This window comes from Panthera onca, chromosome A2 (assembly GCF_046562875.1).
Source record: "Panthera onca isolate mPanOnc1 chromosome A2, mPanOnc1 haplotype 2, whole genome shotgun sequence".
NCBI lineage: Eukaryota > Metazoa > Chordata > Mammalia > Carnivora > Felidae > Panthera > Panthera onca.
The window spans coordinates 124,012,501-124,028,229 of record NC_138340.1 but is presented as its reverse complement, the minus strand read 5'-3'; the positions used below and the strand labels follow the sequence as shown (position 1 = coordinate 124,028,229).

Sequence of the window (15,729 nt, the reverse complement as noted above, 5' to 3'; positions counted from 1 at the left end):
AACTTCCTCTAGTTCTGTTTCTATATCCTATCCTAGCTGCTCAAAGGATGTGAAAAAAAATGCCTTCCAAGAGGAAGAACTCAACAATTATATAAATAGGACATGAAGAGAATCAAACTTCTCATGTTTCTGGACCTACATTAATACTTAAAGGCCCAATTAATTCTTATGCCACTTAGAATATGATAGGATTCAATCTCAACAATGTCGTACCTGCACAGAGATAGTTCAATGATAATTCTTTCAAATTTACTTTGGCACACACATACTCACAAAGAAGAAGAAGAAGAGGAGGAGGAGGAGGAAGAAGAGGAAGAAGAAGAAGGAAGAGGAGGAGGAGGAGGAGGAGGAGGAGGAGGAGGAGGAGGAGGAGGAAGAAGAGGAGAAAATATTTTCTCAGTCAGGAATTTACAGCTATAAAACCTTCTAAGTTGGGACAGTTTACCTGAATCTTCCAACTAAATTATTTAGGAAGACAGAAGAGAGTTTCCTTTAGTGGCTTTTGGGGATTTTAGAATAAACCATCCCAATGATTCATGAGCCTGAACTCAAAGAATTATCTACCAGTCTGTTCTTTGTAGTGCTTCCCTTATCAAAAACACAGTTTCAGCAATTATCTTAGTGTCAATAAAGAATTCCTTCACAGAGCAAATATTTATCAAGCATCTATAAAGTGGCAAGAAATGTATCATCCTAAAAATATAGTGGTATGAATAATGCAAAAAAAAAAAAAAATAGTTCCTGCCTTCAGAGAGTTTACACACTAGTTTTAGGAGGACACTGGCTTCTGCTTCTATTTTCACATGAGCCAGTGATCACCATTCATTAAATGCTGACAATACAGCATCTTCCAAATACATGATGACAAATGGAATAAAATGTAAATCTTTAACTGGACGGCTCAGAGTGCTTCTCTTACTGACCCTGATCAAACTAAAGTGGCACTAAGATCCACAAAAGGACTAACAAAAAAATTAAATGCTCCCTGCACATGAGAAAACTAGGATTCTATATAGGCAACAGATCTAATTTTAAACTGCCGTATTAGGAAAATTTCTTTTTAATTTATTTTTATTTATTTATTTTCAGAGAGAGAGAGACTGCAAGCAGGGGAGGGGCAGAGGATCCAAAGCGAGCTCTGTGCTGACAGGATGACAGCAGCGAGCCTGATGTAGGGCTTGAACTCACCAACTGAGTGATCATGACCTGAGCTGAAGTTGGATGTTCAACTGACTGAACCACCCAGGCACTCCAGGAAAACTCTCTAAAAATCTACTGACAGTCATGCTATGGAAAGTAAGATCACATTCTAACATGGCTCATTATTTCATGGGTTTGGCTAATCTGCCAATTAAATCATGCCCCCTATCCAGGCAAAGTATAAAGATAAGAAAAATCCACACTAGGTACGGAAGGTATGTGATAGTGAATTATGTTATATCCCTGTTTGGTCACAGTAGACTTGTCTAAAACGTACTTTTTCTCACTGTTAGGCTCAACATTAAAACTACTATTAAGAGGGGCACCTAGGTGGCTCAGTCGGTTAGACGTCCGACTTCGGCTCAGGTCATGATCTCGCGGTCCGTGAGTTCAAGCTCCGCGTCGGGCTCTGTGCTGACAGCTCCGAGCCTGGAGCCTGTTTCAGATTCTGTGTCTCCCTCTCTCTCTGCCCCTCCCCTATTCATGCTCTGTCTCTCCCTGTCTCAAAAATAAAATAAAAAATGTTAAAAAAAAAAAAAAAAAACTACTAAGATCTCTTCTTTTTTTTTTTTTTTAATATATGAAATTTACTGTCAAATTGGTTTCCATACAACACCCAGTGCTCATCCCAAAAGGTGCCCTCCTCAATACCCATCACCCACCCTGCCCTCCCTCCCACCCCCCATCAACCCTCAGTTTGTTCTCAGTTTTTAAGTCTCTTATGCTTTGGCTCTCTCCCACTCTAACCTCTTTTTTTTTTTTTTTTCCTTCCCCTCCCCCATGGGTTTCTGTTACGTTTCTCAGGATCCACATAAGAGTGAAACCATATTAAGATCTCTTCTTTAATAAACTGTAGTTTGTCCCTACTACAGAATATCTACATACTACATAACACATAGAGAAGTAGATCTATACATCAATATGGAAAGAGTTCTAATACATACTGTTAAAAGAAAAAGAGAAAAGAGAAGTATACATACAGCATGATGTTATTTATGGATTATTTTAGCCTCACAAAACAGTACTTCATTTCTGAATGTAAAAAAAAAAAGGTCTAGAAAGACACAAAAACATAAAAGTGATTACATTTTTGAGAAGATGATAAAGGGCCATGATAAAGAATTTAGCACTATGTATTATCTTATCCTTCTCTTCAGGAAATTATACTCATGTATTAACTACATGATTAAAAGTTAACTGAAGGGAGTTAAAATAGAGAACAATCAACTTCTCACTATAATTTAATGTGAATATATAATAAAATTGAGTAGTAAGTTACATTAAAACTAAGTCAAATTCCTTATAGTATTCATCTTTCAAAAGCTTGTTCATTCTCTTTTTTAATCTAAAAATAATTAAATGAATTAATCTAATCTAAAATGAATTAAAACTATAGATTCAAGCAAAAACCCATGGTTTTGATCATTTTGTCTACAATATTACAAATCATGGAAAAAAAACCCAACCTTAAGTAAGACTAAGCAAAAACAAACAAATAACAACAACAAACAAAACAAAACGAAAAAAGCCCAGCACTTTAAACATACAAAAGACAAAGGAAGTCTCGCTATATAGAAAACAGGGAAAGTATTAAATCAAGCATCCTCATCAAATTCCTTTAAACACCCCTCTACCATTGTGTCCACAAAATCAGTATCATTAAAGACAAGAGGCAGTTTATCTTTAGCCCCAAGCACAGCAGGTATGGCCTAAGAATGAGACAGATTAAGTCACCAAAGAGACATGAAGGAAGAGGAGGAAAAAGAGAAAGAAAATGAAAAACAAACCAAAATGAAAAGCATACTTAAGGAAGAAAAGAAGTGTGGAACAGAAAGAGCAGCATTAGTGCCTACTCACTCAGGAGTCACAGAATGGCTCCAGCACAAAGGAAACTGGCCGGCAAGATTTATAGAACAATTTACCAAGCATTTCCACGTGTATTACCAAAAAGACTCTTTGTAACAACATGGTATTTACTCCACTTTATGGAAAGAAAGTGAAGATCTGAAAGGGTCAGGAAACTGCCAAAAGCCACAGAACTGGAATCTTTGCACTCAAAGCCCAGTGTTCTAATACCCTACTGCTACTACTGACTCTCCCCTCAAATTGCTTCTAATTTTCACATAACCATGAACATTTCAAAAAAAAACTATTTTATCAATAGTAGTAAGCTATTCTTTCCTCTAACTGAAAAAAATATCTGATTTGTCCTTTCAAGGTCAACAGAATATGGTAAGGGATACAGGAGTGCTGATGCATAGGGGCACATGTACCCCAATGTTTATAGCAGCACTCTCAACAACAGCCAAATTATGGAAAGAGCCCAAATGTCCTTCAACTGATGAATGGATAAAGAAATTGTGGTTTATATACACAATGGAATACTACGTGGCAATGAGAAAGAATGAAATCTGGCCTTTTGTACCAACATAGATGGAACTGGAGAGTGTTATGCTAAGTGAAATAAGTCATACAGAGAAAGACAGATACCATATGTGTTCACTCTTATGTGGATCCTGAGAAACTTGACAGAAGTCTATGGGGGAGTGGAAGGAAAAAAAAAAGGTTAGAGAGGGAGGGAGCCAAAACATAAGAGACTCCTAAAAATTGAGAACAAACTGAGGGTTGATGGAGGGTGGGGGGGGGGGGGGGCGGTGATGGGTACTGAGGAGGGCACCTGTTAGGATGAGCACTAGGTGTTGTATGGAAACCAATTTGACAATAAATTATATTTAATAAAATTTAAAAAAACAGAATATAGTAGAAGGCAATGAGGAGATGGTAGTAAAGGGCAACATGAGAGAATTTTGTGGTGATGGAGCTGTTCAATATTTTGAATTTGGTGGTGGATACATGAACCTGTGATAAAACTGTATAGAACTTAAAACACACCTCCCCCCACAAACTAGTACAAGTAAAATTATGGAATTCTGAATAAAATCCATGGATTTTAGAAATGCCAATATCCTGATTGTGATATTATACTGTAGGTTTGTAAAATATTACCACTTCAGGAAAGTGGGTAAAGGATACATGAGACCTATCTGTATTTTTTGTTAAACAGCAATTAAATATATAACTATCTCAATAAAAAATTCAATTAAAATATCAACAGAATATTCATACTACCAACACTGATTTTGAAACACATTAGTGATATTGTATAGAAACATAAGAAGGTATTTTAGTCATTCAAAGCTGAATTTGTTATAGTGGAACTGGCAGAGGTCTTACCCGTAAAATTAAAATTTTTTAAATTATGACTTTAACCCAGAGATGATAATTTTGAACAGCTATTGGTGACATAATACTATAAGAATGAGAGTCAGATCACCCTAGCCATGCAAAAGGTAAATCAGATGGAAAAAAAGAATCAGAAAGAAGAAGCAAAAGATCTTTCTGAACTAGAACAAAGAGCTGTTTAAGAATGCCATTTCAAAACATCAACTGACATAATACTGGAAGTGTAACCCAGTAGGACAATTAATGAACTATGGTGATAATCATGAAATGCACCAAGAATTGTCTAACAATAACACTGAGCATAACAGCTGCTATCTACCAAGCACATACTATGCACCTGGCATTGTGCTGGCTGCTTCACATAAGCGATCAAAAATCTTCGTAAGTCTGGAAAGTAAAATGTGGAAAATGATAGATCTTATGTAACTTACTCAAGATTACATAGTTTCAAAGTCCCAAAGGTTGACTTTAAACCTAGGGTTTTCTGATTTTAAAGCTTGTGTGCTGTTGCTCCATAGTACATAGAGAAGAAATACCTTATATTGCTATTCTAGTACATGACTCTAGGGTGAAAGAAAAAATTATATCCAGTAGTGAAAAACTGTAATTGATATCACACTTACTTGCTTGTAAGTTCCATCTAGCAAGGTGTCCAGGTGTTGGAGGGGGGCAGGTGTTTTATCTTTGAACCTTGTTAATAGTCGGCGTTGAATGGCCCGAAATTGTACAGCTCTTTCAGATAACAGTTCTTCTAATTTCTCCCCATTTATCCGCAACTACAATAAAGAATTTCTTAAATTCAGGTTACATGTGTACAAGAAAACATTTTTAAAGCAAGAATACAGGCAATAGCAATTAAAGTTTGAAAGACAGTAATAACAGAAATTTAAACATATTACAGAGTTAAGAGAATTAAAACTATAATATTTGGTACATGAATAGATAGATACATAGATCATACACAGACAACAGAGTAGGACAGGTCAAGTGGAAACTCAGTAAAGATAACCCAGTATCATTGGGGAAAATACAGATTATTTAATAAATGTCTTGTAATAACTGATTGAATACATGAGAAAAAAGAATAAAAATTTCTCTTCTAGTCCTTACAGTAAAATCAGTTGGAATAAGTTTAGACACAATAAAAGAACTAGAAAAATTAGAATTTTTCAATAATCTTGGCATGAAAGAGACCCTTCTAAGTCAAAAGCCAAAAGCCAGGGGCACCTGGGTGGCTCAGTCGGGTAAGGTTTAGGTAATGATCTCACGGTTCGTGGGTTTGAGTCCTGCATCAGGCTCTGTGCTGATAGTGTAGAGCCTGCTTGGGATTCTCTCTCCGTCCCTCTCTCTCTGCCCCTCCTCTGCTTTATATCTCTCTCTCAAAATAAATAAATAAACTTAAAAAAATTAAAAACACAAAAAAGCCAAAAGCCAGACACACACATACTCATACCTCTGATATATTTGTAACTAAAAAAGAAAAAAGTAATTCTATATAGTTAAAAAAAGAAACATAAGTGACAAGACAGAGAGCAAACTGTAAAAATAATAGCAATAACCACACAGACAAAAAGTCAAGCCCATAATAGCTAGAGAGCATCTAAGAATCAATGAGAAAAAGACCAAAATCCAATACAAAACAGTAAGAAAAAGAGTATCAAGCCAATAGGAGAAAAAAAAGGGCAAAATTTATAGAAAAGCTAATACATATAGCTCTCAGACATATACCTTTGATCTACCAAGTCCATTTCTAGGAATTTATCCTAGGGGTATACTTGCAAAACATAATGTACATACAAATATATTCATTATAGAATTATTTATTACAGTATTATAGTAAGATATTAATAATAATCAAAATACTCATCAATAGGGGGACAGGTTAAATAATAAAGACTACTTTGCAGGACTACTAAGTACTGATATGCAATGTTATACAAAGATACAGTGACTGAAACAAAGCAAAAAAATACAGAATAGTATTATAACTTGTTACCATTCATGAATTTTTAAAAAAGAAATCTGTACATTAACATAGTTGAGACTGCATAGAATAGGTCTAAAAAGATAAACAAGAAACTGAACACCAAAAGTTTCTTCCAAAGAGACTGAGTAGCAGGAGGAGGAGAATCAGAAATAGACTCTTTTTACTATGACTCTTCTTATAACCCCTGAGTTTAATATTATTAAAATAAAAGAAAGCTAATCAGGGTCATTGGGTAGAAGAAACACTCCATGAAATCATATTATGTGAACTGCTAATTCCACTTTACAAAACAGTCAAAAACTAGTCCTGAAATAAACAGCATTTTCAAAGTGTTCAGAAATCATGCTTTAACAGTATACATTTCTCATATCCAACTTCCCTTGCAAGTGTATGTATTCTCCAGACATGTGATTTAAAAAAAAAAAAGCCTGAAATTTTATTAATGTCTTTTGATTCCAATTTCAGAAGCACTAAGTAACTAACTAAATCACAGAATATTCTCTTGAAGGGAAAAAAACTTTTCATTACCAAAAGTTAAATGATAATTTTTTAAATAACTGAATTTTTTAAAAAGAGGATTAGCTTAATTATCAATAATTCACTCTTTTAATTGTATAATTTCCAGCTATATTTTATTCATTACATTCATGAAACATAAGAAAAAAATTATAAAAGACATGAAATTTCAATACTGACACATCAGCCAAGTTATCATTCCACTGGATGTATAACCAAACATCAGTGATTGAATTGTTTTCATATGTCAGAATTAACAAATATTATTGATCCCAAGGCCAAGCACTGTTCTAGGTGCTAGAAATTATAGCAATGAATAACACAGACAAAAAATTCCTGCCTTCATGGAGCTTACACTAAGGGACACTTGGATTCCAAAAACTATCTTGATTCAAAGATTAAAATCATGTATTTTTTTAAAAAAGCAGAGAGCAGGGCCAGAGAGAAAGAAGTATAACGATGCTCCTTTTAAACTGTATAACAAATGGAAGTGCCTGTAGTTCATCATGTTCCCTAAATCCCTCCCCAGAAAGGAAATGCCCCTGATGTGGCATCTCCAGGGGCTTACTAGACAGCAAAGAAGGGGCAAAACTGTGTCAAACTTATAGCCATTCAGAATCTAATATTTTCTGTTTTAAATACTACAAATATGTAATTAATATGGTCTTTTCGTAGACCCTTCCATAAACCACTAGATCCCAGTTTTGCACAGTAAAGCAAGAATTTTTAAAATATATCTTTAATAAATAAATAAAATAAAATAAATCCTAGAGGACTGCAAAGGATCTCAATCCTTACAATACCTAAATATATTCCCCAAACGGTCAGTTTTGGTGCCGTGATTTGGTCAAAAGCACACTGTCCTATAAAATATTATCAGCATAGGTGAAAGAGAACCCAAGTAAGCTCAATTTATTTGATAATAACAAATGTTATTTGTAATTGGATTCTATGCACTAAAATTTACCCTGCATTTTCACACTATACTAAAAGAAGTCTTTATAGGTTAAAGTCAGTGTTCTTAGAATGTCTGAGGGACTGAACATTAAGTAGAATGAATGTTCATGTGACTGACAAGTTACATGACATATTCTTTCTCTCTATCACACACACAGTCACACATCATAGTTTATAAACTGAAGTGCAAAAACCTATTGATTACTTAAAAAGTAGTTACTCTAGAGAACCAATGCTTCCATAAATAATGCTCAAAATACTTTTTTTTTTCAACGTTTTTTATTTATTTTTGGGACAGAGAGAGACAGAGCATGAACGGGGGAGGGGCAGAGAGAGAGGGAGACACAGAATCGGAAACAGGCTCCAGGCTCCTAGCCATCAGCCCAGAGCCCAACGCGGGGCTCGAACTCACGGACCGCGAGATCGTGACCCGACTGAAGTCGGACGCTTAACCGACTGCGCCACCCAGGCGCCCCTCAAAATACTTTTGAAATCCCCTCTTTGTAATCACCTACAGAGCCTATTTATGGGCACATAAGTATTTGAACCTGGTGAATTTTTTTTTAACACATGAGATTTTTAAAACAATTTCATTATCTAATTCATTCACAAGACATGACTCTTGGCTATTTCCAAATATCAAATCAGTCTTCAAAGGATGAAGATTTTATACCATCATTATACTCAAAACAATCTAATGCAGGCTCTGAAGGTACTTCCAAAGAAGAAATGCAAAAATATTCTGGCTACAAAGTCACTGTCAGATCTCATTTGTTTAAACATTTAATCATTCAGCATTTGCTAAGTGCCCATTGTGCCAGATACTGAAGAATAGTTTATGTGGTTAACCCTCATTCAGATGCAGAAATTCTGGTGTGCTTGTTAAAAGGAAAAGGAAAAATCACTTTACTTTATAATCACACCTCATTTATGGCCTGCTAGAATTAGCCAAATGGCTGCCGATAAGCTCAAATAGTTTTAACACTGGGTTATTGGGGTCAAAGGTTAAGTCTCCATGTGGGAAAATTAAATCTGCTTGTTCTGAAGCCAGACCACATGCTTAGCTCTGGGCAGGCACTCTGTTAAGGTCTGCAAGTGATCACAAAATGGGCAAGAGGGCAGGAACAGATACACAAAGTCTATCATCCACATAAAATAACTACTTGAAGCACTCAATCTACTAGCATATATACTAGAATTCTTTCCTCTAGCATCTCTTTCTCTTCCATATATTGAAAAACTATAGACAATATGAGTTATGATCATACATACCTCAAAATGATGATCAATCAACTCAAAATATTCTTGAAGGGGCATACTTCCAGAAAAAGAACATGCAAAATCTTTGATTCCCTGTTTTTCAAAATATTCTTGAAGGCGGATAATAAGTTCATTTGTTATGAGCCAAAGATCTTCAAACTGTTCACTCTGAATGCGGTATCGTTCTAAGAGAGAAAAAATGCTTATTAACACATAATTACTAGCTGAAACTACATGATTATCACTAACTCTGACATGAATACCCAAATAAAAAGGAAAAGATTGGTGGGGGGGGGGGGGCGGGGGGGGGCCTATAGATAGGATTTCTACTGCTTTATTGCAGTTTTCTACATCAACCACATAACATTTAAGTCCAAAGGTATGTGGTCACAGTGACAAGGTGTAGAGTATGGTCCTTTTCCCTATGTTTCTTATAGGTTTCAATAGCAACACCCAAATTAGGGTCCTTCTTTAAAAAAAAAAAAAAAAGGAAGAAAATAAGAAAGCTTTGCTTACAAGGTAAGAAAAAAAAGCCATTGCAAAAGTATTATCTGGTATTTATTAATTTGTTTCAGAATATTGTTGTGAAATAAAACTTATTCTGCAGAAAGTCCCACATCCTGGACATTGTACCCAGCTAAATCACCGTAATCATGATCAAAGTTTTCTACTTTTCTAATATTTCTTTTATTTATATTTGTAATCAGTCCCTTCCCTAAATGTAAATCTTGTTTTCCTCCATTCGCTGAAACCTCAGCTCAAAAACAGTCAAATTCTTGTCCATCCCCTACCCTAATTTGACAATGATGACAGTGATAACAGCGGTGGCAGTAACTACATCTATGATCAGAGCAACTGTTATTTGTTGAGCACCAACTATGAACCAAGCACTGTGATTACAACAACCCCGTTTTTAAAAAACGGAAAACTAGGCACAGAGAACTTCAGAGACTTATCAAAGGTCACAAAGCAAATTAAACATCAGAGCTAGAATTCATGATATACTGCATATTCTTTTTCCCCACCTGTCTAAATCCTACCAATTCTTCAGGACCTGGCTTCAATCCTACCTACCCCAAGAAATCTTTATTTCTCTACCACTCACAGCAGCCTAATACATGTTAGGCACTGTATTGAGCACTCTGCATTCAAAACTCAACACCCTTATGGGGGAAATCTTGTTATCCCCATTTTACAGAAGAGTTTAAATAATCTGCAAGGTCATCTAGCCACATAGTAACAGGCAAGAATTAGAACTCTAGCTATTAATCCAAAGATTAGCTATTAATCTTAACCACCTCACAATATTGTACCTCTTTAAATTCATATATATAAAAAAAATATATAAAAAAAATAAAAAATAAATAAAAAAAATAAAAATAAAAATAAATTCATATATACACTTAGTCTACAGTTCACCATGCACTTAACCACATACAACCATGCATTTTTAAATTAACATTTATTTTATTTTTTTAATTTTTTTTTATTTATTTTTGAGACACAGAGAGACAGAGCATGAATGGGGGAGGGTCTGAGAGAGAGGGAGACACAGAACCTGAAGCAGGCTCCAGGCTCTGAGCTGTCAGCACAGAGCCCGATGCGGGGGCCGAACTCACAGACCGTGAGATCATGACCTGAGCCGAAGTCAGATGCTTAACCGACTGAGCCACCCAGGCGCCCCTAATTAACATTTATTTTAGAACAGTTTTAGATTTACAGAAAAATTATGAAGATAATAGAGTTCCCACACACCCTTCACCCAGTTTCCTCAATTATTAATATCTTACATTATTATGATACATACTTATGTATGATTATGATTAATGATGAATACAATACACTAATTATTAACTAAAATTAATGGATTACAAAAAGTTACATGGATTACACCAATTGGTTTTCAAGGTTGAATCAACATTGCATACCTGGGATAACTCCAATTTGATCATGGCATATACTTTTTCTTATTCCTATTTAACTCTCCAGATGATTATATTCCATTTCTCCAAGAGATTATACACTTTTTGAGATCTAGAACCAATTCCCCTATTCTATTTAATTCATCAGTTATTGAGCATCTGTTATGTACAATCACATAGAAAGAAATGTTGGGAGTACAAAGAGGAATTCAGTCTCCTTGTTTAAGGAAACTAAGATCTTGCTAAGTTAGCATGACATGTAGACATATGAAATATTTGTTATATTCCCCATGGTCCTTGACAAATTCTATGAATATATGACACCTTTAACTTGGTTATTAGGACTTCAATTTGTCATCCTCCACCAGAATCCAAAAATATATCTCCTCTCATTCTCCTAGTCATCTCTCTTTCAATATATTCAACATGAGGAATAAAATACACTGGGTATGCCTGCCATAGTGCATGGCAAACACCCCGACGTTCTCTGCTACCATATCATTTCCTCTGGGGCGTCCTTCTGCCCTACTTTCACCCTAGTCTTATTCTGAAGTCTGATTTCTGCCTATGGTGCTAATCGGTTGGTTTCATTTCTCCCCATCAAAGATAATAGGGCCATGGTCAGATAAAACAGCTTTTACCTTTCTTTGCAAGTGTCACTGAATGCTCAATGCTCTAAGAATGGAGAGAGCACAACTGAGATGGCGTGGGAGTAAAGCGGTAAAAGGAAGAATGATGATAACAACATACAATATTACAATTCTCTAAATCTATGGTCCTATCCAAGGTAAGCTTGGGACCCAACATATTGAACCCAGACTGGTATTTATTCACTCTTTCATTCATTTATATAACTCAATGCAAGATGCTGGGGATAAAACCATGGATAAAGCAAGAGCCTCTGTCCTTAAGGAGTTCACTGCAGACCTGGAAAGACAGGCGTTATTGGGGAAGAGTAAACACTGCTTTTACCATTACCAATTCAGGGATACCCCATGCAGGCTGATGTTGCCACAAAAGTGCCAGGACTTCCCCGCAAGTGATATGTTACTATTTCCAAGCATGTGAGAGCCTATCACATAGCAGAGGAATTAGACAATAGCAAGGGAGCGGCAAAGGGCAGAGAGCACAACAAGTATTGTGTAATAATTACAGATATTCATAGAATTAGCTGCCTCAGGAAACAGGACACTACCTCACTCCAATGGAAGTGTTTAAGGGTCCAAGCTCCCTGGTGTTTGGTATAGAACACAATGGGGAAGAAACACAGGTCATCTTCTCATGTACAGATCTGTCAATCTCTTCATTTGTCTTGGGACAGATATTTGGTACCAGCTCAGTGCTGCCTCCAGGTCCTGGCCATTTATCCCTCCTAGGCAGACGTTTCACATCTGGCTCCAGCCAACGCCCCAGGCTTCCCAGAGGAAGAAGCTGAACTGGGCCAGCTGCATCTCCTTTTACAGCTTTATGATCTCCTAAAACATTCGCTTCAGATTCTTCTGCAACAGATCTTGCTAGACGTGGTAGATGAAGGTGACAAAGTTGCACACTACAGTGATCCAGGCTAAGAAGATGGTGAGATGTAGGTGGGGCTCTCAAAGTGACAGAGCAAGATATGGTACCGGCAGGTGTGTGCACATAAGTCGGCACTGCCAAACTTTACTGTGTCCACTCTTACTGCAGCAGCATCCGCAGAGCCACAGGCTAGATGGTGAGCATTCGCTGTCCTCCAGCTTACAACAGCATCAAGAACTTTTGCATTATAAAGTCCAGGCAAGGGCCCACATCCTCTGGGTACACCCTTCCAAGGAAGGAACAGGGCTTGTCCAGGCATAGAGTGCTGCAGAAAGGGTCATACCCATCTCCTTGTCCTCTTCGTCCAAGGAAAGGGCATGTCTCACAGTGGGGCACACAGCCTGGCAGAGGGAGCTGCCGGTATTCCTGGCCCTTGTGGGGCCCAGGCTTAGTAGGGTTCAGCAGCTGCAGGTGGAGCTCATGCTTGGGATAGGCTGGGTGTGGACGTGATAACTGATGTCTTCAAGGATGTCACCTCCACCTGCAGCATGTCGATCCTGTCCCCTACTTGCTTCAGCAGTTTTTTCTGATGCCACCTACTTCGCGTGAGCTTCTCACACCATCTTGTGGGCTTCCTCAGAGAGGATGGCCATCAGCCACACCTCCAGCTCCAGCTCCTGTTCCTGTGGTTCCCACACCTCCTACCACTGCTCATGGTCCTCATCTTTCAGCTTCCGTTCCTTCTGGGTTATGTGAGCTCCTCCTTCAGGAGCTCAGAGCCCTGCCCTTCTTGTAAACCTCCATGGGGATCCTGTAAGAATATCTGCCAATAGTATTAGACAAAAGCTCCCTCCAGGATTCGTAATATTGAACAAGATCTTTACCACTCCCAGATTCTGAGATTCTGAAAGTGAAAAGACACAGTGCCTTAATAGGCTCACTTCAGTAAAATTCATAAAATGGTGCCTGCCACAAAGTAAGGACTCAATAAATGTTACCTACTATCATCACTATCACCATTATTTCCCCCAAGAATATGTAAACTAGAGATTCCACCATAAACCCGATTAGACTCACACAGAACCTACTAACCCAGAAACTTTCAAATAGCAGATATGAAAAAAAGTGGCTTATATAAAATATATTTTCCTAAGCATAGAATTTGATGTCACTTTAGATACAGTTATAAATTTTTATATAAACAGTACATTGCTAATATTTCAAAGGAAATTTAATTCATTCTGGTTCTAGAAAGATTCTGAAGAGGCTTCCAGAAGCACGTAGAAAAACCTGAGGTGCAGCCTGAATACACCTAAGGAATAAAATTTCTTATATAGAAAATGAAATAAAACTACAGAAAGAAAGTTATTCAAGTATTATTTTCCAATACAAATGTCACAATTTACATATCTTAAAAGAGATATACATAAACAACTGGGATTATTATAACACATGTGAAAGAATTATATACTGGCCCAAGATGTAAAAATATATATATTTCAAGGTACCTGAATGAAGTGAAGGGGCAAACCACAGAGATGTCTGTGGGAAGAGCATTCCAAGACCAGGGAATGGTGAGCATAAAGGCCCCAAGGCAGCAATGTGCTTTCAGGAACCCTGAGGAAGCTATTATGGCTGCAGCTGAGTGAGCAGCTTGTATGCTGTGCTATAACAAGATTATCACACCAGTTTCTGTTAAATTGTCCCTAAAGGTACGGGCAGGAAAAGTTGGAAGCAAGGCATATTCAGGAATGACCAGGCAAGTCTGTCCCCCAAAGTTAGTGTGAAAATTTATCAGAATTTATCACTGGGGAAAACATGTACAGGATTCTTAGCAGTATCCCAACAGTTCAGCTGACCAGGGGCTGGCTGATGGTTGACTGTGCAAGATAAATCCAATTGGCACCTGTCCTAATGCCTCCTAGGAAGTGCCGGGCTCAGTCCACATTCATAGCTTACACTGGGCATGGGTGTTTTATATTAAGGAAAGCAGGGGGGTGTTGTGCTAAGAAAGGCAGCAGTACCCAGAACTCTTCCCCAAAGAGGTGAAGTGTCTGATCTCTGCTGCCTACAATTAGAAATCCTTTCCCCACCCTGGCACACAACAAAATCCCCAATCTGACGAAATGATGTGTGGGCAAGTCTAACATTTCCCTTCTCCTTTTATCAGGATTTGAATTATTGAGGACGACAGTGCAAGACTATCTTTGATTGATAAGCTCAAAGAGATTCAAGGTAATACTATATCTATTCATCCATTGAGAAACCCTTAAGTGCTGAAAAGACAATAAGGAACAACACATACTGCTCCTGGTTCTAATTCTAGTGGTAAGGACAGAAAATAAGTAAATAAGTAAATAACAAATAGTCACAAGAAAGAACTATGGTGCAAATAAAAAGGGTGCCATAATAAAGACAAATGGTTGTTCTTTCTTGAGATACCATGGTCATAGAAAGCCACACTGAGTGACATCAGTGGTAGTACTAAATGTAATAATGATGAAAACAGCAATAGCACCTAAAATTTACCTGGCACTTAGAGTATACCAGGAAATTGCTACATGCTTTTTAGGTATTAGTTCATTTGATTCTTACATACTATAATTGTATGTTTTTATTCCCATTTTGTAGATGAAAAAACAGGCTTTGAAATTTTTCCAAAATCATTCAGACAAATTGGAAGGAGAGCTGGGATTTCAACTATCAGTTTGAGTTTAGACCCCACATCCCTAATCATTCTATACATAAAGTCCAGACTTTAAGGATGGGAAGACCAGTTCAGGCAGAGGGATTTCACAAGCTCGAAGACCTCAAGGCAGAAAATGTCAGACAGGTAGCAGAAACTGAAACAAGACCAGAGTGAGGAAGAGAGTGTCCTTAGATGAGGCTGGATGTTAGGCTGTGGCCAGAACATACAGGGAGAACTATAAAGACTGGTAAAGAGTTTGATATTACTATAAACACAAAGGATTTCAAGCTGGAAAGTGGCATGATTTAATTTGTGATTACTTGTTTCTTTGTTTTTATTACAAGAGCTGCCAAGTAGAAAATGAATCAGAAAGGAGCAAAAATAGACTTACAGTTAGGACATTATAACCATGGTCCAAGTCACAGATGGTGGCATATTTA

At 37.1% G+C, this 15,729-nt stretch overlaps 1 protein-coding gene across 5 annotated transcripts in view; it reads right to left on the bottom strand.

Annotated features, from left to right (window-relative positions):
• BBS9 (Bardet-Biedl syndrome 9) overlaps window positions 1-15,729 on the bottom strand; it is a 441,850-nt gene that overhangs the window by 198,865 nt on the left and 227,256 nt on the right. For all 5 annotated transcript variants that reach the window (XM_078440712.2, XM_078440700.2, XM_078440701.2 and 2 more), the window contains 2 exons: window positions 9,176-9,348; window positions 5,067-5,219 (listed from right to left, as the gene is read on the bottom strand). In XM_078440712.2, the coding sequence (XP_078296838.2) occupies window positions 5,067-5,219; window positions 9,176-9,348 (326 nt within the window). The remainder of the gene's footprint in view (window positions 1-5,066; window positions 5,220-9,175; window positions 9,349-15,729) is intronic.